At 44.1% G+C, this 25,215-nt stretch overlaps 1 protein-coding gene across 4 annotated transcripts in view; it reads left to right on the top strand.

Annotated features, from left to right (window-relative positions):
• The window catches only part of CAPZB (capping actin protein of muscle Z-line subunit beta), a 65,858-nt gene that overhangs the window by 39,566 nt on the left and 1,077 nt on the right, over positions 1 to 25,215 (top strand). For 2 of the 4 annotated variants that reach the window (XM_051773448.1, XM_051773450.1), the window contains exons 4-9: positions 1,107 to 1,220; positions 13,909 to 14,050; positions 14,579 to 14,695; positions 21,649 to 21,714; positions 22,832 to 22,908; positions 24,027 to 24,139. In XM_051773448.1, coding sequence (XP_051629408.1) covers positions 1,107 to 1,220; positions 13,909 to 14,050; positions 14,579 to 14,695; positions 21,649 to 21,714; positions 22,832 to 22,908; positions 24,027 to 24,129 — 619 coding nt within the window. In that variant the 3' untranslated portion in view covers positions 24,130 to 24,139. The remainder of the gene's footprint in view (positions 1 to 1,106; positions 1,221 to 13,908; positions 14,051 to 14,578; positions 14,696 to 21,648; positions 21,715 to 22,831; positions 22,909 to 24,026; positions 24,140 to 25,215) is intronic. The other 2 variants (XM_051773449.1, XM_051773451.1) reach the window with 1 other exon arrangement.

The following is a 25,215-nucleotide window of genomic DNA, read 5'->3' as shown; positions in this document are numbered from 1 at the left end:
TGAGAAGCACAACCTGAAAACATCACTCTAGGTGGATGTGACACCATGATTTAGCTTTTCCTGGGGTCTCACCTTTGGAGCCAGATGTGTTCAGGAGGAGTGAAGGGAGCAAAGCTGAGCCTGGTCTTTGTGCTTTATATCAAACACATGTCAGAACTCACTGCCTTCCTGAGAAATGAGTAGCAAATGGTTCCTGAGGGAAAACCCTTCCATAGGGTCAGCATTAAGACCTGGCTGGGGCGTTTGGAAAAGTGAGGAGGTACAAGGTAGAGGTACGTTCCTTTAAACCAGCAGTGATATATGTAGGTGGTTATTCCAAGGGGAAATGGGAATTATAAAAGCCTCAAACAGATGGGCAAAGGGTTCCATTAATCTTTTAATACCAAATCTTTCATTAAGAGCATGAAAAATCTCTTCCACTCCTGCAGAAATCACAGTAAAACCTGCAGCTTTACAAACCCTGTTAAATCCTTCAGACTGTTCAAAGGGTTTCCTAATGTTATGCTGAAGGTAGAGTTTATTTCAAAGCAAAACAGTGGAGAAGAATTTGGGCCTAAATTGTAGAGAGCAGTGTTTGGCTCAAGTAGTGTCAGATCCCAAATAAACTTATTTTTATTATTAAAGCATCAATATTATTAAATAATAATTTTATTATTAAACGTTAAATTTGCATGAAAATAATTTCATATATTTGATGTGGAACAGCTGAGTTTTGGGGGTCAATGTCCCCTTTTTGCCAGTGTTTGAAATCACAGAATAAGTGGAGTTGGAAGGGACCCACAAGGATCATCGAGTCCAACTGGCTGTTGACGGTGCAATTCTTAACAGGTAGATTGCTCTGGGCACTTTCTGGGTTTTTTTGGAAGTTAATCTGTGGATCAGGTCAGACCCACCAATATTAAACCTCTCAGAGCCACAGAATATCCTGAGCTGGAAGGGACCCACAAGAACCATTGAGTCCAACTCCTGGCCCTGCACAGGACACCCGACAATCCCACCATGTCCCTGAGAGCGTTGTCCAAGCATTTCTTGAACTCTGGCAGGTTTGGAGCCGTGACCAGAGTTTGTCTCATTGTCTGACTGTGTTTTTCTTGTCTCCTTGGCAGGTCTCCATGGAGCAACAAATACGACCCTCCCCTGGAGGATGGTGCCATGCCATCGGCTCGCCTGCGCAAGCTGGAGGTGGAAGCCAACAATGCCTTTGACCAGTACAGAGACTTGTATGTCAGTTCTACCCTCCAGAGCCCTCTCTTTCTTTGTTTCCCTCAGCAGACACGGTCTGACATGTGGTCCCTACCCCAGGGTGTAGAAGGAGGGGAGGCAGTGCTGATTTAATGATCCAAAACATGATCAAATCTGTCAGCTCATGCTAAAGGCAGATGCTGAGGTGCTTCCCTGCCTCCCTCCCCCCTCTAACAAATTGACGGTATCTTTGTCCTAGAGTGACCTGTGTTTTCTTCGATCTTCAAGTTCAGTCTTGAACCATCTGTATTTTCCATTCCCTCAAGGCTGTACACTCAAAAAATCCATATATTCAGCAGCAACTCTCATATCTTCCAATGAAATGAACACTGAAATGCAGCAGTTGGACAGGGATTAATGTGCTTCTGCTGCAGGATGTTTAGTTAGGCCCTGTCTTGTTAAAGAGGTGTAAAGCAGAGGAATTAATAGAGCATATGTAAGATAAATGTAGATTAGGCAGTGGCTTTTTTTAAAGCAGCAATAGGAAACTGTCTGGGGGACTTCTCAGGTGAACAGTTTTTCTAAAAATTAGGATTGCACTGGTCTTGCACTGCAGTTAATCCAGGGTCTTGAGATGTGGTCAGGTTTAGCTGTTGTGTTTGGAGACTAAGGTCTTCTAAGCAGTGCTGAGATGGACATAGTAATGCTAAATCTAAACAGCAAGGGAGTGTTGAAAAGCAAAATGAACTAGTAAGTTTATCCAATACTGAGATACTTCCTTGCTGGAGATGTCTAACAACCATGAACAAGGTGAACAACCTTCATTGCTGCTTCATGTTGCCCAAAACGAGATAAAACACATCCTTAGATGTAGTTCATCATGTTACAGTGCTGACAAAAGCACATTTAAAGGAAGTTTTCTTGCTCGATTTTGTGGCTCGATGCAAGTGTAGCCTGTCCAAATGTGTAATCGTCGTACTTGTGTTACAGGTATCAAATTTTTACTTCTTTCCATGCATTATTTTCATAGCCGTTCAACTTCTCCTGTAAGTAACAGTTGTTATTGCTATCTGAACTGACTGGAAGAAAGGAATTATGCCTATTCAGCAAAGCCAAGTTTGCAGTTATTCCCCAGATGCAGAACAGACCAATAAGTTTTTTAATACCCTAAGATGAAAATAAGGTGGTGTATGAAACCAGGGTTGTCTGTTTAAATCCCTCTCTGCTCAGATGACTGTGAAGTCAGGACTGGATACAATAACTTCTTTAAACAGCTTTAATTTGCTGGAAGGAAAGCCGGGGGCAGGTTACTCTGAGTGAGGGGAATCTACTGAGCCCTGCTCAGCTTGGGGTACAGCAGTAATCTTAATATATTGTGTGGGGGGGAAAAAAGGTGAGATTGTACCAAATTCATCTTTCAGTTTGTCAGTGCAACTTTTATAGGCAGGACATGGGAGGGGTCTGGGAAGGATTCATTTGGTGTCAGCAGCCAGGAAGGACAGAGGCAGCACAGGACTAGATAAGCACACCTGTCAGTACAGTGGCATTTTGATGCCACTTATGATCTCAAAAATGGGTGAGAAAAAGGGAACAAGGGTGGCTTATGTTTTGCAGAGCACTGTAAAAATTTAGCGTTTGTGGAAAGGATTTGCAAAGTTAAGGAAACTTAACCTTAGTATCTGGAAGTTAAGTAATGATTTGTAATTTACCGTCAACAGAGATGTGGAGAGAAACAGGCTTTTGCTCTTGCAGTTGGGCTCTGCAGTTCCCTTAATAACACAATTGGATTTTTGTGTTTTGACAGCAGAAGCTTAATTTTTACTTGGAGATCAGAGGAGGGGAAATTCGGGGGGGTAACAAGTGCCAGCTTCTCTCAGTGCTGCTCTTGCCAACACTTCAGGTTGGGAAGGACTGCAACAATTCCTCACACAGCAGCTGCTGGAGCCACATGGGAGTCTGGAGTGTGGGGAGGGTTGTAGTGAGAATAAGATGGCAATGTCAGTGATGTAATTCCCAGAGTCTGGAAATTAATCCTGGGAAGGCACTGGAAAGCCACGAGTGGATTTGAGCCAAGTGATGTTGATTAAAGGTGTCACTGCCCTGCTGGTCTGGCAGCTTGTGGTGCTGGGAAGGGAGGGCCCAAAGCATCAGCTCCATGACAGAGATTCCAGAGCCAGTGACAACAGAGCTTTTCCAGCATTGTGAAACACTTCAGGCTCATTGGAAAGTTTTGTCATGTTAATCAAAGAACTAAGTAGTCTGCTGGCAGCACATGGGACTGTATCTTTTGTGAAAATTTTGATTTCTGGTAGATGGGGAGGTTTCTTCCAGGTTCACCTTCCAGGAACACGGTGATCATAATGTAGGCTGGATGCAGAAAAACTAAATATTGAGTTGACCTGCAGAGACTGATTGTTTCTGTTCACTCTGATGGGGTTGTCTCTCCAAACAGACCATTCATAGGTGCCACCAAGGTAATTGATACTCCACATCACAAACTCTTTCTTAAAAAATACGAGTTTTAAGTGCAATGGCTGCAGATTAAGAGGATGAACATTATACTGAGGGAGAAGCCTCCAATGTGACACATCACCAGCAGTCCCTTAAGAGACCTTCCACTATCCCAGGTTGCTCCAAGCCCCATCCAACCTGGCCTTGGACACTTCCCGGGATGGGGCAGCCACAGCTTCTCTGGGGACCCTGTGCCAGGGCCTCCCCACCTTCCCTCACAGGGAAGAATTCCTTCCCAATATCCCATCTAACCCTGGCAGTTTGAAGCCATTCCCCCTTGTTCTGTCACTCCAGGCCCTTGTAAATATCTCTCTCCATCTTTCTTATAGCTCCTTCAGGTACTACAGTTAGGTCACCCCAAAGTTTCTCCAGGCTGAACACCCCCATTTCTCTCAGCCTTTCCTCACAGGAGAGGTGCTCTCAGAGGGTGCTCTGCATGGGGCTCACTTCACTCCTCAGCTTTAAAATACATCTAATACTGGTCATTGCAGCAGGGAATGGAAGACGAAGACTACCTTTCTGTGAATAAATAAGTACTTCTGAGAGTGTCTGCTCTTCCCACTCTGCTTTCTGCATGTGGTCCAAACCTCCTCTGGATTATCTCCCATTTTAAGCACAGAAAAGCACAGATAAACACAGAAAAGTGCTGATATCTCACAGAATTTGTCTTGGGCCTCTCCCAACACTTCAGATCATTTCAGTTTTCCCTTGAATCAGTTCCGCTTGGCCCCCGCACCATTCCTTTTTAGATTTCTCCTTTAATCAGGTGTGGAAAGTCTCCACCTCTGTTCAGTGAGTCATTGCATTGTATTTGCCATTTCCCAAGGGGTTGGCACCTGCTACCGTGGGTGTTTTGAGGAAACAGCCTGTTACGGATTTGCTAACTATTTGTGTGAAACTATCCATTTGGATTTGCTTGCTGGGGACCCTAAAATTGAGTTTTGTCCCCAAGAGCTTAGTGGCCAGTGCACTGAGTGACTGTAGTGTGAAAACAAGTTTGGAGAAGTCTTGTAATATTGCATGGGATTCTTTAAAATCATGAAAACTCAAGAGGAATAATTTTGCTGAACCTTCAGTGCCTCTTAACCAGTGCTGAGTTGCTCTTAAGTGTTTGGTTTTTTTAATGCAAACTACCTTTGAGTATCTCTGGAGTTTCCCGCCTTTTCTTCCTGGAGTCATATCCACATCTTTTTGAGTTAAAGAGGGATTATCCCAGGTTTTAATTTCCTCTCTATTCTCTGTGTTAAACAACAAGCATATTTCTGGGTTATCTGTTTTACCAAAATCCATGTCGCTTTCCCAAAAAGCAACTGTTCCATTTGGATCTCCTGCTGCCAAGTTTAACTCAGACACTGCCTGCAACTAATGCCCTGGTATGTTTTTGTTCAGTAGGTTATTATTCCCAGATGGAAGTCTAATATCTTACACCACTCAGTTAGAGCCTTGGCTTTCCACTTCCAATATTGTGAACATAATTTCTTCCAACACATGGTAGTAATTTATTGCCCTTTTCTTGACGTGTGTGCGCTTGATTGAAATCAAAGCGTAATGAGGACCAGGGCATCTGGTTAAATCTCTTCTATTTTAGATTCTGCCTTCCCTTGCTTTGGGTTGAAGATAATCAGGGCTTTAATTAAGTAATCTAATGGCTCTTTGTTGTCTGGAAGAAATAATTTCTGTAGTGATTAAACAAACCTCCCTGGGGAAGGATGCTGCTGCTCTGTCTACAAACAGGATGAGTTTTGGCAACTTTGGGCTGGTTTAGTGAGCTGACATGTATTTAGAAAGCTATTCCTCCTTTTTTTTCTTGGCTTAAATGGGATTTATTGGTGCTTTTGATTTTTAACAACTATAAAAAAAAGATGAAACACTCATCTTAATCGTTCTGCTCCTGAAAATGTTTGTATTCATTAAGTTTTTAGTTCCCTCAACAGAGTAAGCAATGAAACCTTTTGAACTTCTGCTTCTGTCTGTGTTTTGATGTTGATCCATTTTCAGTTTGTTGTATTAGAGCTCTGGACTAGGAATTTGGTAGGAGCGAAAGGAGGTCTGGGAGAGGATTGACCTCTAAAGTGTTTTTGTTGTGTGTAATCCTTTTCATTATTGAATTTTGATTGGAATCTGGGCCAGAACAGTTAATCACACTGATTTTGGATGGTGCACCCCTGCCAGCCAAGCATCTGCAATGTTCTTTGCAGAGTGAATAGAACCTAAACTGAGCACCCATCACTGTCCTCTGTTCAGCTGGAGAGGGAGAGGCTGCAGAAACTCCCTGTGTGGTGCCTCAGGAATATGTGGATTGAGGAGCCTTTTGCTAGAGAGCTTGTTTGGGTACTGCCATGAAGTCCCAGTGACAGATGAGTTGCCCTTTCATTTTTAGAGTGCTCAGGGCTGACTTTAATTTTTATTTTTAACTATTGTGTTTAATCTCATGAAACAGCCTTGCTTTGCTGAGCTTCAGGGATGTCTCATTTTGACTCTGACTCACTGCCACTGAACCCTGTGCCACCATCTATACCAAGTATGTTCAGATGCCCTGTAAACTGCTGGATGGCTTTCCCTTTTTAGCTGTTTTCACCTTTTTTCTTACTTTATTTTGGATTGTGTGCTCGAACCACCTCTGACACTTGCCTTTATCCACTTGTCTAATTTCCATGAAAGATGGAAATCTCAATTAGTGATGGCCTTGGGCTTTAACTGTTTCAGAGTGCTGCTCCAGTGTCATCTAATTTCTCCTTCTCTGCCTTTGTACATCCCTTTTCCTGGTCTGACAGACCATGAGATCCTCTGAGTGGAGTTCATGCCAATTCAGAAAATACTCTGCACTTCTCACAAGGGTCATAGCAATTGCTGTATTTATCTGTTTGACCAAATTTGATTTTTTTTTGTGCATGGAACAGCACTGATTCCACCACGTAAAGCAGAGCACTAGGTGTAAGAGGTGAGGGTTGGTTTCAGCACAGCCTGCACTGGCACAGGCTGCCCAGAGAAACTGTGGCAGCCCCATCCCTGGAAGTGTCCGAGGCCAGCTTGGACAGGGCTTGGAGCTCACCAAGTGTTGAGGCAGTCGTGAGCTCTTTATATAGGCCCTGTGCTTGTGTTTAGATGTAAACCCAGTTTGCCTAAACTAGAAACCCATGGAAAGCTTTGAAGTGCCTTTATTGCCATTAACTCATTACTGTTCCTCATTACTGGTCCAGCCCTTTGTGCTGCTTTCTCCTGGCCGTGGGAGTTCCTGGGGTTTTCACAGCAAGGGCCTGCAGATTGAATCCAGATGCATTTGTTGTGCATCCTAGCACTAAGGAAACCTGCCTTTCCATCTCCCTGCTGGCTAGGGCTTTGCACAATAGGGTGTGACATCAGGATTATGTCATGTGGGAGATTCTCGCCTCCAGGTCAGGCTGATAAGGACAAGATGAAGTCTCCTCAAACAGATCTAAACCACCAAGACCTTCACTGCTTTCATGTCTGTGTGCTTTTAAAATTACAGCCAGGATGTTTTCCCAAGGAAATTATTTAGATGTGAGAGTAAACAGACCAGTGTTGGGATCCCCTCCTCAACACCCATGGGCAGCTCAGCACTCAAACCAGAATTAATAGTGAAGTTGTTGATGTATATTACATAGATTAGAGCCAAGTTAAAAGAGAGGAAAACGTTAAGTGTACTATCATGCTGGAAAACTGAAGTAGTTGCTTTTCATCTGATTTTTTCCTTTGGGTGCTTCATTTTGGAGCAGCTCTACACACTACATTCTTATCTTCTGAATCGGAGGTACTGGGTGGAGAAGGAGTTTGTCCCTTGGGTTCCCACAGTTCTCTGTGATTACATAAAATCTGAACAGTGGAGAGGGAAAGCTTGGATTAGGAGGTCAGCACTGATGATGCAGCACTATCCTCAAATACCACTTTCTGAAGGCTTTAAATCCCTAGCAAGAAATTACTTACTTCAAAAACAAGGCTAAATTTTAGAATGTCAGTTTATCGTGATCTGGAATTTTTGAACTGGTTGTCTCTAGTAATGCATTATATTATATGTACAGGAATTCACCTCAGGCCCTCACAAATGTGTGGTGTTTTAATGATGAAAATTGAAGACAGAGTAACTTAAGTAACAGCCTTGTTGTGGCATATCTGATATGAGCCTGTTAGAAGAAACGATGGCACGTGACATCTGCAGCCTGCACAGACTTTACCAAACTTAAACCTGGACATAGAAGATTCCTCCTGTCTTCTCCCCTCCTGTCCGTGTTTGAATTCCAGCTGGCAGAGTCTGGAATGTGGTAGACTGTGGGTGGCTGAAGCTCTGGGCTGTCTGTGCCGGCCCAAGGACGCGCAGAGGGAAGAATTTGGAAGCAGTTTGGAGCTTCCTAGTGGTTAATTAACCAGTTACTTCCTTGGACACGTTATAGAGTGACCCATTGTGTCTCTTATTAGGTGGCTAATGGAGCTCTTTCCAGGTCCTTAGTTTCCATCTGCCAAGAGCAATTGGATGGGAAGGAAAATGTGAGCAGTACATGGTTTTCATTAAATAATGAAAGGTGCTAGAAAGCACAAAATGGGAGATTCTGGTAGATTGTTAGCCTTCAGGATCCCATTGTTTGGATACTGTTTTCCTTCCTTGCAGAGTTCCTGTACTTCACAACTCTACTGCACAGTTTGAGTCATCCCACCATGGTCCAGATGTTGCTTTTAAGTACAACTGGCATTGAAGTTACACATACCTAACTGGATTGGTATGTTTGCTCCAGGGATTTTTGCACCTGTGTATGCTGGAAAGAATTCCTGTAAAATACCTGTGCAGAGCCCCCAAGCATAATTTGGGCTGTGTTCATCGAGAGGGGTGCAAAACCCCTGGTCTGTGTACGCAGACATTTTACCTTCTGCATTTTAAGTCTGTGGGTGTTACCCAATTGTGCTCCTGGGACCAGAGAAGGAGGAGAGAGGAATTGTAAATCATCTGGACTCACAGTAGTGGGAGAAGTGTTACATCCTGGTTTGTTCCTAGTACCAACCTTTTATTAGAGAACAGGCTTGTGAAAAAGCTCGTCGGGAGCTGGATGGAGGGTACAGGCAACAAAATTGTTTAGGGACAACTCTCGATGTCCTGAAGAATTTGTTTCCCCCTCACTTGAGGCATGAGATGCAGGGGATTTGTTGAACAGTTTGTGTTTTGGGTTTGGTGGAAGGTGAGTTGCTAAAATTTGCCACTTCCTTCATATTTCTGTTGTGATTCCTGTGCTGGTTTAAAATGACAAGGTGCAGATACAGGGGAAGGACTCCGTGAGAGTTGTGCCAAGTCACTTGCCATTCCAATCACCTGTTTTCCATAATAGTTGGAATGTTTGCTGCCTCGCCTCATGGTTTAGGGAATGTTTTGGGTTGCTGTTAGACACCAGCTTCTCATGAATATGACTTTAGTTATTGTCACTCTTGTAAAAAAAGTGTAGCTGAATACTCAGTATTTTCCTTTGGCGTAGGATTTTAAATGCCAGTTTTCTTGGAAGTCTGTTGATCTGAATAGCTGGAGACATTTCCCTTTCTATGCTGAACTTCTGTAGCTGGAAGAAATAACTATGTGACCTTTAGGGAATAAAGAAAATATATTTTTCTGCTTTGAACAAGCCAGTTTGAAACCCTGTGGAACCCCTTGGAACGTTTGCCGGGCCAGGCTGAGGTTCCAGGTCTTGGTACTTTGGCATCAGGGGTTTGTGAGAGGCAGAAGCCACAGACTTTTTGTCTCTGGCACTCAGCTACTTACTGGAAAATACACAAATGTTTTTCTAGATGAGTGATTTGGTTCTGAAGTGTAATTGAAAGTCAGAGCTTGGTTTTATTGGTGGGTGGTGGAAACTCATTTTCTCCGTCCAGGGTCCAGGATCCGTTTGCGAGGCTTGGGAGGAGCAGAGTGGGATCGGCAAAGTCACAGGGCTTCTTCTGATCTGTCCTTCAGCAGTAAAACAAAGTGATTAATCTGTCCTCCTTTCTTGAGGTCTGTGCTGGAGGCTGGGGGATTTCCTCTCCTATCACATCCCTGTTGAAGTGACAGCTTTGTTCTGGCCACAGGCTCTATTTCATGGATAAAACTCGGGTTCCTCAGACAAGTTTCCATCCTGTGTCTCCACCCACTTCAACTGCAAACACTTCATAAAGCTTTGGATCACTCTTAGCTTAAAGATTTTCTTTTATTCTTGCGTTTGTTGAGTAGGTCAGTCTTAAGTGTGACATTTTTTGTATAAAACAGCTTTTTCCAGGAGTTCTGTGGTTGATGAGTCACGGATATAAAACTTCAGTGTTTGATCATGACATTAAAACTGTAATTGATTCTGAGAGAATGGCTGTTCTGAATTCTGCAAAGAGATTGAATGATTATGTTGGGCCTTAGAGCTTTTAGTCACCTTCCTGGACAACCTTATAAAAAGGTATTTTCCCAGAGATGGAAGAACACTGGCTGCCCTTGGAGAGGACAGGGATGCCATTTGGTCTAGATGATCTTTTAAGGTCCTTCCAACCCAACTGTGATATAATTTATCAGTGTTCTGCTTGTAATTAAGGGATATGGCAACCATAAAACAATGTTTTTCATTGTTTTATAACAAACTTTTATCTTTAGGTAAACCCAGACTGATGCTGATTGAAATATCCTCAGTTGATTGATGCTCTTGGGCGGAAGGGGAGCGATTGCTTTGCCTTGAATTGCTGTTCTTTGAGAGTGGTTTATCCCTTGGAGATGTTTCTGAGGTACTCCATATGAATTCCTGCTACTTCAGGCCTCTTGTGCATCCCAAAAGCATCTGCTGATTCCTTGGATGCTTTGGGAGGGGCCGGTTGCAGTGAGGTGGGAGATCAGTCTCTGCTCCCAGCTAACAAGGAAATGGCTTCAAGTTGTGCCAGGGGAGGTACAGATTGGATATTAGGAAAAAAAATTTCATGGAAAGGGTTGTAAAGCATTGGAGTGGGCTGCCCAGGGAAGTGCCTGGAAGTGTTCAAAAAACATGTGGATGTGGCCCTGGGGGACATGAGTTAGTGGTAAACATGGGTTAGTGGTGGGGCTGATGGTTGGACTTTTGATGATCCAGCCTTAACAATTCAGTGCTTCAAGCTTCCAAAAAAGACAGGTTGCCTTTCCCAGCTGCTGTTGGGCAGGAGGCTAATGCTCCATGAGCAGGGACATCCAGAACAGGCCATCAAGGAAAGAGTGTTTTACTGCAACTCCTGCATGTGGCCTGTGCTCTGCTTTGCCCATCTGCTTCTTTAACAGAGAAGATCCCAGTTTATGCCTTCCTCTTCCAAGCTGGTACCTCTCCTGCTTGGATAAGTGCTGCATATTAGTCCGTGGTGAAGTTCTTGGAGTTAGTCCAGCCTTCCTGCAGCGAATCCAAGTTCATGAATGTGGATTTAAATTCCTCCCAATCTGTCTGTCATCCTGTTTTCTATTATGGAACAGCCAATTAACCTGTGGCACCTCTTTTTTTTTTTTTTTTTTTTTTGAAGAAAACAGGTTTCAGGGAATGTCCCCCTCTCCAATCATGACTGTCCTGGGTTTAGAAATCCCACTTTAGTGCTGTGTGAGGAAAGGTGAAATCTAATGGAGTGATCAAGAATATATATTTTCTCCCTGTGAAGGAGGAGTGAGTTTTGGGAGTGATTCCGTAGTGCTGAAGCACAGAGGAGGCTTTGGATAATGTATATCCTGGCGTGCCTTGGATCCATACGGGTTCAATCACAGGCATTGTTGTTCCAGTCTCCAGATACTGGATCTGGCTATGGCAAAGCAGCTTTATTGAAATAGCGTGTTGGTATTTAAAACAATATTAATACTATATTTGATTCATTAAATATACAAAGGCAAGTTAAAGCGTTACCATGTGTGAGCTGTTAGTTCTGGCGGGAGGTTCTTCACATGGTTTTATGTGGTTTCAGACAACATTTTAGCACATTCTTAAAATACCCACAAAAGCCTTTATGTAAAATCTCATAAAGGTGAACCACATAAAAAATGATTTTTTTTCCTGTTTCATGTCATTAGGATCAAAGTACAGTAGGTAAGAATAAATTTCCCAAAACCTTGTTTCGGTCCCTCTCTTAATTAACGTTTCATGCTCTAGGAAGGTCATAAAGTGGGTAATGGGGGAACTGTCTGTACACACTGTAATGTTCTAAGGGATGCCAGTTCATTTTGAGTGAATTCACTTTATATATGAAAAAGAATATATATATATATATATATTCTTTTTCATATATAAAGTGAATATATATATATATATTATATATATATATATATATATAATGTTTATTTTCAAGCAGTCTTGGTCTGAAAGTGGACAGTAACTGCTGTTCTCTGGCCTTTGGTTCCCGCTGCCAAAGGAAGAGACTGGAACTGAGGTTTGCTGCAAGGCTGGAATTCCCATTAACTGCATTAACCAAAATCCACTTGTGAATTCCCCAGAGGATATAAAAAGGGTGTTTGTTGGTGTGGTAGGTTTAAGTTGCCTTTGGAAGTCTGGCTTTGGCATGGCTGTGGAGCAAAGGGCTTTCCTTTCCCAGTAGTGTGTTATCAGTGACTTGACAAATGTCATAGGATGGTGGGTGCATGTTGGGCACTGAACTGCCCAGCAGTGTCACCCATTAAAAATAAAATGCTGTGGTGAGTTGATATGAAGTTGTTTCTCCTGGTTTTGGTATAAACTTGGATGCCTGGAACTAAAGGGAATTGAGGCTCTTTGATGACTGTGCCTTCTTGAAACAACATAGTGGAGTGGTCTGTGGGTGCAGAGAATGTGCTTAAAGTTACCTGTGTTATTTGCATTTACTTCCCAATATCTTTTCTCCTGACTTGTGGGAAAGATGGATTAGTGTCCTTGGATCCACAATACTTCAAAGTAATATGAGAAGTCCAAAATGCATGGTAAATTGAATTTTAAATGTCATTCATAACTGGTAGGCTCTTATTTAGAAAGGAAGGGAGCACAAAGGTGAGAAGATTAATTGACTGAGTTTTCCATGTTGACCATGAAGGATACTTTCCTTTCTTGCAGAAGAGGAGGAACGTGGTCACTTGCAGGTCAGTGTGACAATCAGAGGCAGCAGCATAGACCAGTTTAATGTGCCTGACTCTCTCTCAGCTGCTGGGAACTGTCAATCCTGGCAGCTCCTCATGCCTTTGGATGCTGAGCCGTTGCTCTCCTCCAGACAATGAAAAAGTCTGACTACCAAAATTGTGTCACTGATGATCAGCTGAAGTCGCCTCTCCTCCTTTCACATGGTCGTTCTGTGAGTTCATCCCTGATCTGAGAGTTGTGGGGCATAGAAGAGCATTCCCTTTTCCTTGATCCTCCTTAGGGCTGTTTGGTAACTTGAGAATGGAAACAGTAAAATGCTGTGGGTTACAATTCCAGTTTTCTAGAAGCCAAAATTGCTCCTTTTGTTTCTTTCTTCCAACAGCGTTGGGTTGATTACCATTGTTTTAAGGTGCATTTTCCACCTGGCACAGGAGGAGCCCAGCACTGATGTCATCCAGAGGGAGTGGGGCTCTGCAGGTGGCATTGCTTTTTTAGTTTTCTGGGTGTACTTTTAGTCCCAGAAACCTGAAATTTAGGTAGTCTGGCTTATTTTATCCTGTAGGTGAAGCTGTAATAATAAAACCTCAACACATCCCTTCATTTCTGAGATCCTTGGTTTCAGTTCAGCTCGCTTTACAGTCAATCAATAAATCAGCTTCACACAAACTTTTGAGGCAGCACCATAAAGCTGTTCACTTGCTCCCTTTTGTCTTAATTAGTGAACTTTGTTGTAAAGAACTTCCAAACTTTGCCAATAGCAAGAGAAAAGGGGGGGAAAAAAGACCAAACTGTAAAATAAAACCTTACTCTGCCCACTTCGTAGCTCGTGCTTTTACCAGCTGTTGTAGTTAATTGGAATCAGAGGAATTGTTTGCTTGGGTCCTGTAGCAATCTGTAACCAGCTCTGCTTCTCACCAGACTTTTATTCTCCTTTAGAGAAATGTACAGGGCTTTTTGTAATTAAAGTCTCTACATTATAAAATGATTGGAACTGCTGTGTTTCTGGGTGTGTAACTGGTGAGACTGTGCTGTCTTACAAGAAAAAATAACCTTTGTTAGGACATAGAAATTCTGCTTATTTAAGATTATTATTGCTACCTGACTCTGGCTTGAGCCCTGCTTGCTTTTAACATTCCTCTTGGATTTCATCCTGCAGGTATTTTGAAGGTGGAGTCTCCTCTGTCTACCTCTGGGATCTGGATCATGGTTTTGCCGGAGTGATCCTCATTAAGAAAGCTGGAGATGGATCAAAGAAGATTAAGGGATGCTGGGATTCTATCCACGTGGTGGAGGTTCAGGTACAGCCTCTGGGGCAGTTGATACACCCAAGTGAAAACAAAACCCAGTTAATTCCAGACAATTAAGGAGCACAGGTGTTCATTGAACAATGCAATATTGTGTCAGGGCTGTAAACTTCTTTCCCCTGTAAATTTTTGAAAATACCTTGAAGCAATTTGGATGGAGATAAGTCAGGGCCATAATCAAAAAGAATCCCAGAAGAATTGAAAGTATGTTACTTTCTGTGCATGTGATCCTGAGATTATTTTTTTTTAACATAAAGGTCTACAGATAAATATCACTAATTAGGTAATAAAATCAAGGTAATAGAAGGGTAAATTGCTCTAACTAGATGTGCTTTGGAAAATTAGAGAAAATTAGAGGAATGTGCACACAGAATTGTTCTTAAGAAACAGACTGTCCTCTGTGAGTGGGGTTAGACTTACCTGTCCTGTTGCTTGTGGGGTCTGCCAGGCCAGCACCCATTTAGCTTTGGAGGGATTTTAACCTTTTGTCTCTCTTTAACCTTTTTGTTCTCTCACTTCCAGGAGAAATCCAGTGGCCGTACTGCTCATTACAAGCTGACCTCCACAGTGATGCTGTGGCTGCAGACTAATAAAACTGGTTCTGGTACCATGAACCTGGGAGGGAGCCTTACCAGACAGGTATGTCTGTGTCCTGTGCACACCTGGGAATGCCTTTCCCAGTTCCACACCCAGTAGCCCCAGTCAGGCCGAAAAAAGTTGAGTTTGTGAGGTGTTGTATAAGCATCTCTTCTACTGTTCTGCAGCCCAGTGAAATGGTAAATGCAGTGTGTAATTACCAGAAAGCCCCTTGAACTGTGCTTGACAGCAGTGGAGCTTGCAATTAAGAATGTAAAACATTCAGCAGGAGTTTAGACTTGCTTTTAAGTCTTAGTTTGTCTTCCGGTATGCCTAAGTTTTTATCCTCTCATCTGTGTTGCAGATATTTTTATCTATAAGATTTGCCCACTTTCTTACTGGAAGATTCCAATAGGATTATAAAAATACAAGATGACCTCTTCTGTTATGTCTCTCTTTTAAAAGCCAGTTAAACCACCGTGAGCAAACCTGTATTTTGCACTGACTGTAGGATTCTCCTGTCCTTAAACACATCAGTTATCTTTTAGTGTCGTTCTTTAGTATTTTCCTCCTGCAGTATCAGGACTAATTAAAAAAAATCTCCTAAAAAAAACCAAACAAAAACCTCTTCTAAACATTTGGCTTTGTCTTTTAGTATCTGTCTTTATTATTTTCCTACTGCAGTACCAGGATAGTGATCTTTAAAAATCTTCTGAAAAAAAAAGATAAATCTCTTCTAAACATTTAGAGGTTTGTGCCAGTGTTAATTACTCTTGAGAGCTGTTTTTCACCAGGAAGGTGCCAGACTGATGGGAATTCAGGCAGTGCTGCTGCCTGAGTCTCTGGGTCTGCTGGGTTGGACTCCCGTGGATGAAGGTGCTTCTGCCCCAGCCCACCTGCCAAAGGCTTTGTGCTGCTGAGGAATTGGTAGGCTGCTTAAGATCTGGGCTCTGAAAGTCAGTGACTTGAGCAGAGTAATAAACTCTGGAGGACAGGAGGCACATTGTAAGGTCATGAGTGACTGGAGAGCTTGGCAGCAGCTAAACTTCTTTATGAGCCTTCCCAGGGCAGAGCGGGGCTTTTCCATACAAAGGACAATGCAGACTCTGTTGAAAACCTCCTGGGTTTGTGCAGGTTTGAGTCAAGCAAAAAGGGTCTGTGATTGCAGAGAGGGACTGAAATTGGGTTACTTCTGCAGAGCTTGCCCTAAACCTGGGCGATTTTTATTTCCACGTTGTTGACTCACGGAAGAAGCTGATGGAAAAGCAGGGGAAGGAAAAAGGCATCTGGAGACAGTTTTGAGCCATTTTTTTGGACTGTTTTAAAATGTTTGCAGTAATTACACCCGAGTTATGGTGACCCGGACAAATATTTAATCCCAGGCCTGGCTAATACTGTAAATCAGAGCTGTGAAGTGCAGGCCAAGGGCTTGACTCTGGCCACGGCCTCCTGGAGCACGAGATGAGCCAAGGAAAACAAGAGTCTGTGCGGAATGGGTGTCCTCAGTACACCTTGGCCTGAACTGCTGGGCCTTGTTTAGTTTGACTTCCACTCTCAAAGCTGGAGTGGTGAGATTCATGCTTCTGTCATCATTTTAACAGCAGAACATTGAATTCAGATGTGATGCATTAAAGCCAGGGCCCATTTCCAATGTAAGTAACCATGAACCAGCCACTGGGGTGATGATGCTCAGCTCCTGCACAAACAATGGAAACTGGAGGGCAAATTTAAGCGTGGGGATGGGGATTTGCTGGTTGTGGATGCCACAGAAGGCTTGATGGGACAGAATCCACGGCAGACAACTACAATCTTCACGCTGCCTTGAGGTGTGCAGTGTGAGCAGGAACCGTTTGTCCCAAGCCTTGTATTCAGCTGGACTAAACTCCTGAGTGCAAGGCTTGTACTTTGCTGTAAATCCAGTTTGCCACATCACCTAAGGACAGCAAGTCTTATTTTTACTTTTTAATCGGCTTTTTATACAGTCTGCAGGAAACGTAGCCACCAAAATTAGGTTTTAGTTACCTCTTGAATGGTATGGTACAGTTTCACCTTGGCAATATCAGTAATCAGTAATATTTTGAAGTTGTTTTGTCTGTGGTAAATTGTACATGGTTTTGGTCAACTCAACAGTTAAGCTACTTGACCACCTTTGATGTTAAAATGTGAATAGCAGATGTCCTTGTGTTTCAGAGGAAGCTTTTGAAGTGTTCACAAGCTTGGTCATATCCTGGCTTACAAACTGATGGCAGAGGGAACCTCTCAGTGCTTGGAAAGGAAGGTCTGGGGAGAACGAACCATTACTTTGAAACCAGTTTGGCCTCTTAGCTGCAAATGGGGTACTTCTTGAGTGCTGATGGAATGATTAACTTGGTGGCCAGGAACAGGCCAAAGGAACAGCTCTTGGAATGTGTCATGGTAGAGCTGAGCTTGGAGCTGGGCTAAGAGTCCAGAAATAGATGTTCTCTGCTGCCGCTTCCTACCAATGAGATATTGTTACCCTGCATCCCTCACAGATGGGCTTTTTGTTGCCTTTGCCAGAACTTTCTGGAAAAACTCATAATTGATTTATATATGCACATGTATTAACTTTTATCCTGAGAGGATGAGATCAATTCTTAGCCAGCTCCATGCATGTAGGATGGTAATTTTGTCCTGGAAACTTAAGAGAGAATTAAAACTGAAGTGACATGTTCATGTTGGGCACTTGATTAGATCATGGCTGAAGAAGTCCTTTTGTGTGGCATAATACTTGTCCTTTTTCCCAGTGAAGGTTTGTTCTAATTTTTGGGAATGTTGTTCTACGTAAATACACAGAGAGTGCAGCCATCCTTGTTTTGACTCCAAAGTGCATTACAGAAGAACTTTTTGGGGGAACTGGAAGGACAAAGCTGATTTGAATCTTTTTTTTCCCCTTGCTCATGTCCTGCAATGTCAGGTAGAGCAGTTGAACAGTTGCCTAAACAAGGGGGCTCTTCCAAACCCTGTTTTGGATGCAGCTCAGGAGAGCTCAGAGTTGAAGCACCACAGGCCAGGATGGAGGAAGTAACTCCCAGCTCACATCCCAACACTGGCAGGATTCACTCAGAACAAGGACTGAGGTGGAATTTGGGTAGGGAAAGATGGGTTGGGGTGTTACACTCCCTCTGCATGCCACGGTTAGAAATGAAGGAAGGACAGCATACACTGCCTCAATTTATAGCATAGGGAGCAAGGCTTGCAGGGAAATGAACTGTGCCAGCAGCTTTTCCATTCCCTTCTCCAGGGGCTGCAGGTAACTCCCACCATCTGATTCAAGCCAGATGCCTGGCAGGGGATTTTCCCTGACAGACCTGGGTGTCCTGTCCTCTTTGTGTACTTTGGAATTACTTGTGTCATTTGCCAGGGCACCGAATGGCTTTGGCTGAACTCTGAGGTTCCATTTTTCTTTAAGGTAGGAGCAGCTGTGTGATCCTGTTTCATTTTATGCAAAGGAGATGCAGGCTGCCCGTTTTCTGGCAAACAGTCAAAACTGCACTTTGCTGGATGGACTTCTGGACCCCCCCCTTGAAAGCAAGACCAACAGGTGCCTTTCTGAGATGTCCTTGTGCACAAAGAACCTGCGTGTTTCCTGAGCCAGGATGAACACTGAGGAAGTGCAAGTTTGCTGAGGAAGAAGTTGGCTCCAAACCTATAGTTTATTTACATTTAGAGATGTGGGAAGGGGAGGATATAAAGTCACAGGGATGTGAGGCCTGAGATTTTGGATTAAAGCAACTCAGATCTGTGTTGAATTTTCAACTTTAAACACGCTCCAGTGGCGGAAAAACGTTCTGCAGAGCTGGATGAAGGCTGGGCTGTGCAAACAGAGCAATCCCTGCGTGCTGAGGGATGTTCCCTGGGATCTGTTGCTGCTCAGTGAAATGCCAGCAGAGCCTTTCTGCCATTTATCATCCCAGGGAAATCCCTGTGCTCAGCAATTGGTAGCGTCATCGATTTCCATCAAGTCCAGCTTTCATGTCAAGGCCCATCCCACCCACTTCCAGATGTTGTAACAGGAAGTGTTTTTTTCACCGGTGGGATCTACTCGTGATCCTTGAGCTCCCCCTCAGCAGCTGTCCAGTGCACTGAGCAGGATTTTGGGATGCAGAGGATGTACTGACCAGGGATTGCCTGGGGAGTTATTTCTGCTTCCCTTTTCTGTCGTGAGAGTGGTGAGGCCCTGGCACAGGGTGCCCAGAGAAGCTGTGGCTGCCCCAGCCCTGGAAGTGCCCCAAGGCCAGGTTGGATGGGGCTTGGAGCAACCTGGGCTAGTGGAAGGTGTCCCTGCCCGTGGCAGGGGGGGGGACTGGATGGGCTTTAAGGTCCCTTATGGATTTCAGATTGGTTCAGTTATATGATAGTTTAGAAAAAGAGGGAGTAGAAGAGTTGAGCATGTCTGGACTGGTGGCATGTGGAGGGTATGTAGCATCCCCAGGTTTGCTCCTGTACAGTTTGGTACAGGATATGGGATATCTTTGGTTACACTGGTGAGAATAAATCTACATGAAAGGATGAGGTCAGTTCTCAGCTGGTTCCTACAGCACTGCTTCCCTCAGAGCTTACAACCCTCATCTGTCTGCTTACAGTTTGAAATAAATGCTGGAGAGAGAGGCCAAACTTTGCCTTGCTGATATCCAAATAATTCCACATATTTTCCACCTGGAGACTTCAGTCTGCCCATTGCCTGTGGCTTTGGGAGCTTTTGGCTCAAATGGCTGTTTGTGTTTCATTAAAGGGATTTTCACATTGCTCTGTGGCCAGAACAGCTGTGGATGTTGTTGGTTCTTCGGTGCAAAATGGCTGATGAGCTCCCTTCTATCTTCCTGGTATTTTGGGGCACTTTCGTGATGGAACAAAATGTTTCTCCAACTAAAGTTCTCTCTTTGTATTACTTCTCCAAGTACTGTTTACTGAAAGCCCAGAAAACTGTTTTATTTGATGCAGGAAACATCCAAAATGACCAACCAGCCATCGAGAGCTCAGTATCCCCAGCAGAGTGAGCTTCCCTGTGAATCACAGTGGGAGCAGATGGCTGGGAAGGGAGGCAGGGAAGCCAACAGTGGATCTCCAGTGGGAGAGCAGCAACTGAGCCATGTCTGTGGGACTTGGCTCATCCTGGTTTTTGGCTGAGCTCAGCGGGCAGATGGGGAGTGACAGTGGGAAGATGAGCTGCTTGTTAACATTAACCTACAGAGGGGAATTTCCCCTTGAAGCAAATTAACCCCTTTATTTAAGCAGCCACTGGAAGGAACCTCTAAAAATCCCACCAACTCAGCAAAACCTGACTTTGTGTAGGACAAGGCTGATCCTGCCTCTGCACTCCATTTAGCAGCCTCCTGTAACATCTGGCCTTTGAGAGCACATGAAAATGTTTTCCTTCTGGCAGCAGTTTTTATGGAGATGTAATAATATACGTTTTGCAAAAAAAAATAATTCTGTTTTCAGATTCTGCTTCTTGCCATGGAGCTTGGCCTTTCCAGGTGTGGAGGAGGCACATTAGGGAGCCCATGGAAGGAACTGACGCACTGCCAGCTCCTGACTGCCCCAGATTTGGGCAGTTTGCTGGTAGTTCCCAAACTCACCATGACATGTACATGTGTGTTTGTGTAGTTATGTTCCTCCTCCACTTCAACTGGATCCATTCTCCGGGCAGTGTCTCCATGCCATGTAAACAATCTGACTGCAGTCTACAGGCAAAATTAAACATCCTCATGCTCTTTCTCCCCCTCTTGCAGGTTATCTCTTGCCTCTGGGTTTCCAGCTCAATTACACGCTTCCCCAAGCCTGTTACAGACTTGGCTGATTAGAAGAAACCTGTAACTGACCCAGATTTTTAAACTCTACCCTGAGGGAGGGATAGGAACAGATGGATAAGAGAATTCATTGGGATTAGTAAAACCCTTTGAAGACTGTTCTTCCCACTACATTTTTCTCCCGGTTTTGTTTCCGTGCCGTCTCAGCAACACCTTGTGTCAGTTGAGGTTTCTGGGACTGGTGTTCGTTGTTCAGCAGCTTGTCCATGTCTTAGCCACGGTTTTCACCTCAAGAACTGGAGAAGATGGTCTTTTCCTTAGCACAAGTCAGGGATGGCTTCTGAGTGGGCATCCTGTGGGACAAAGTCAGATGAAATCAAGTGAGTGGTGCAGTTCCAGCTCCCATTTTTTGATCTTAGGGATGAAAAATTGTTCATGGACCTGTCTCCTATTCAGGTACTGCACTAAGAGCACTGATGTCATTATACACTTGAGTTTATCCAGCTCTGAATTTCTACTGCAAAGAGCACAATTTCTACTGCAAAGAGCAATAAAGAAACTGCTTCTTTCCCTCCCCCCATACTTACTTTGTACTTCCTTCCTCTTAATAATCAGGTACATGTTCATGCAACTTTTTGTCTAAAAAGAAAAAAAAGAGATACAAACAGTCAAATTTCTCTTTCCACATTATTTCAGTAGTTTAAATCATCACCACCTTTGCAGGTTTTTGTGAGTTTTGTATTCCCTGCACTTTCCCTCTCTACTGGAAGGGAAATAATGCCTGAGGTGTCTTTTGCCAGGAGATCCTGAGAGTGGAGGATGTGCCCCAGGTGTGGTTGGAGGTGGTGTTTGAGATGAAGATGAAAAGAAAAGGCTGTTTTTGAGGGAGAGTTCATAGCTGCTCCACTGCCAGCACCATCCTCGTGTGCAGCCCCTCAGCACCAGCCTTTAATACCCTCCGTGCTGCAGAGCTTCTTGTGCTACATGTTCCCTCTGTAGATCTCCTGCAGCCCCTCAGTAGGATGGAGTGACCAGGGTTTTATTTTCATCCATGGTTTTTATTACACTGCGTTTCTGTTACCAACCTGTGCCTGTGTCGAGTGCTGGGAGTGTCTCAGCATGATCCTGGGCTGTTTGCACAATAAAAGAGTTTTTGAGACCCACTTTCTCCCACCCCTCCTGGATGTTGCCACACGCTCCCCTCAGGTTTCCATGTTTTTGATGGCTCAGTGTGTTTTTTTCCAGATGGAGAAGGATGAGACTGTGAGTGACTCCTCGCCCCACATAGCCAACATCGGGCGCTTGGTAGAGGTGAGTGCTGGGAACAGCAGCTCCAACCTGCTGCAGGTTCTTTGGGCCAAATTTGGCCACATACATGAAAATTTTGTTGTTTATTATTTTACAAACAAATTATTTATTCCTGTTGTGGCTGTGGCTTGGTGTGTGATGGCTCTGTGCTCCTCCCAGCATCACTTCCAGCCATTTGGTGATACAAAACCACCACTCTGCCCTTTGGTTCCTGCTCAGCACAGCAATAATCGTCCTGGAAAATAAGTTCCTAACCTGAGAGCTAATTAATAAATTCCTACCCCCATGCTTGCTTTTGCAGTCACTTTTTGAAGAATTATTTCAAGTTAGGTTGTTACACACAACTCTCCTTGAGCTGAAAGTTCAGTGTGTATCAAGTGCTTGTTAAATCCCCTGGAACTGGGTTTAGCTGCCAGTCCTCTAAGCTCAGCACAAGGGGTGAAGCTGCTCAGAAGGTGCAGCACTGTTTTGCTGTTTCGTTATACTGTCCTGTATGGAGAGTTCCTAGTTCCCTTGATTTTCATAGCCACTATGGCCAGAGAGGAGGAAATTCTCTACTAAAATAGACTATAATGCATTTTTATGTGAACTGGGAAATTAAAGAAAGGCAGCTGCTTCTTTTTTGATCCCTTTTCTAAGTTTTTCGCTTGAGTGAAAGAAACCTAATGAAAAAATACTGTGTAGTTCTCTTTCTCAAAACTCTCTGTCATGCAGCTTTAAAGAACAAGTCAAAAATTCAAAGTGATCCCTAAGCACAAAACTATTGACTGTTGGTTATCCCCAGTGACTGACTTGGTACTCTGAGCCCATTCAATGCCCCAGGAAATTGCAGGGGAAGGTTGAGGTGAGATGCATTTTCCTTTTGTGCAGAACGTGGATAGCTGGAGAGAAACTGCCCTCTCGTGGTCCAGAGAAAGATCCCACGGCCTGGAGTGGTTAACTGGGAGGAGAGAGTGGGAAAAAAGCCTTTATTTCTTTGGTTAGAGCAGAGAGATGGGGTCAGAGTGTGTTTGGTGAGGATCTAAATAATAGGAATACACCAGGTTGGGCCTGTCTGATGGGTGTAGTGTAAGTGCTGCACCATTCCTGAAAACTGATCGGATTTCATACCCTTTTGCAGGACATGGAAAACAAAATCAGAAGTACACTGAATGAGATTTATTTTGGAAAAACAAAGGACATCGTTAATGGGCTGAGGTAAGGAAACTCCAACTGGGAGTGGGACCCCCTTCCCATCCCTGTGATGCCACCCCTAGCCTTGATTTGCTTTTGTTTCCCCTCCCTGAGCTTTGGAACATTATTTGTTGCGTGAAGTTCAGAGAACACTTCTACTGTAGAAATCTGAAGCAGTGTTTTAATCCCTTGTTCCCCCACCAGGAGGAAAATAGCCCAGCTAACAACACTTGTATTTCAGGATTATTTTTAATTAGAGGGTTTATTCTTCACAGTCCTGGAAGTTGTACTTGAATTCTGACTTCTCTTTCTGCTATTCTTTAAAACAGTCCCAGAATTAAGTTATGATGTGAGTGGTTTGTGGTATTTAGACTTTGGTTTAAATTCTGTCTTTTCTCTCAACACCACTGGTCAAAATACAGTGTACTGGAAGAGATTAAAGGAATAAATCTCCTGTACCTTTCTATAGGGAAACTGTGCTGTACTTTTCAACCCCTGCCCATCCCTGGACAGGAATTTGACATACGAATCCCAGGCTGGTAGTTCTGCTCCTAGAGGGAAGCACAAAACAGATGCCAAATTATTTCGTTTTAAGTGCAGAGAGATTTTCCAGCACAGTGTGATAATATGGAATAAACAGCACAAATAAGTGTTCTGATGTTCTCTCACAGCCTGGCATGTGGAAGAAGATAGAAAAAAGGTGCTAATTGTTTGTGCTGCACCATGGGCAGGGGGAGTTGCAGTATCTGCGAGAGCAGCTGGTCTGGGTCCTGTCCCAAACCCCAGCCTTCATCACAGACCTGTTTCCCTTTGTGCTGTGCAGGGTTTAGCAGGAAACATTTATTAACAGTCGAGGAAATATGTAATAGAGTCATTTTCCCTGTGAGCGTTGCCTTCAGCTGCTGCATTGACTCCCTGCTGTGTCTCCCATCCCTCAGTGAGTCCTGGCACTGTGGGCAGCGCTGAGATCTGCTCAGGATTGGTAACACACAGAGCGTCGGCTCCAGCCTTCCCCTACTCCTCCTAACCTGTGTTTTTACACTCCTTCCCTGGCGGTTTCCAGAATCCCGGATCTGTGTGCCTGAGTTCTTCTGACTGTTCTTTTCCCTGTTTGCTCCCTGGTTTCTGACTGCTCTCTGTAGATCTATCGATGCTATTCCTGACAACCAAAAGTATAAGCAGTTGCAGAGGGAACTTTCTCAAGTGTTGACCCAGCGCCAGATCTACATCCAGCCTGATAACTAAACCAATCCAGGTACCCCTCGCTGCCTGTGAGGTGTGAGAGCAGCACTAAACCAGGACTCACCCCGCCCAGCCCTGCATGGTAACGGGACAGAACTAACCCCTAATCCCGCAGACTGAGCAGCGACGTCGGAGCCGGGTTCCACCCACGGGTTGTTTCCTAATATGGGCAACTAAGCACTGGGATTTCCATTTCAAATGTCAGGTCCCCCCATCTGAAGCCTCGCGCTCGGAATTGTGGCAGGATTTACCACTTTGCACTCTGGCTTGGGAGCAGGAAAGTAGCACGTGGTACCTGGAGCAGTGTTGGATTGGGCTGATTTGATCCAGAAGCCTTGGGAATCTGTCCCTTGGGCACCAGCAGTTTTTTACAGCTCTGTACACCACTTCCAGGATGGAACTCCCTGTAATCTTAATGTCCTCCCTGCAGAATGAAATCTTGGGAGTCTCACAGTTTGGGAAAAAACCCAACTGGTACTTCCCATGAGTTCAGAGCTCACATGCACATCCCACATCCCCTGTTTGCCTGGTGGATCTTGAATTTCCTTGGAGCTTGAAACCCAGTCCTGCTCAAGCTCACTCAAACATCCCAGCCTCCACTTGCTTGTGCTCTGCACGGCCTCCGAAGGGGTTTGTTCCTCTGCTCTCCTTTGCTCTGGAGCTCTGAGTGTCGAGGATGCACAGCAGTGACTAACCCTGGGCCACTTTAACCTCCCACTCCACCTCTAATGGATTACAGATGTTGTTTTAAACCCATTAAGCTGACGAAGGGGAAAACTCACTATTTGTTGATAATGGCCAAGAACCACTTCTTCAGCCTGTGACAAATGCAAATATCAAATGTATGTGTTTTTATTAAAGCAGCAGAAGTCTCCAGAGACAAGAGAATGGAAATACTGTTATAAAAATGGTAGGAAAATATCCACCATAAAGAGCAGTCTTGTTTACAGGAGACAGCATCCAGGGAAAATAAGGCTTTGAATCATATAATCCCAGGCTGGTTTGGATTGGAAGGGCCCTTAAAGCTCATCCAGTTCCATCCTCCTGCCATGGGCAGAGACACTTTCCACTATCCCAGGTACTGAGTAC

This window comes from Manacus candei, unplaced genomic scaffold (genome assembly GCF_025592945.1).
Source record: "Manacus candei isolate 608988 ecotype Guabito, Panama unplaced genomic scaffold, ASM2559294v1 h1tg000169l, whole genome shotgun sequence".
Lineage (NCBI taxonomy): Eukaryota > Metazoa > Chordata > Aves > Passeriformes > Pipridae > Manacus > Manacus candei.
The sequence above is the reverse complement of the archived record's forward strand: the minus strand, read 5'-3'. Positions and strand labels throughout refer to the sequence as shown.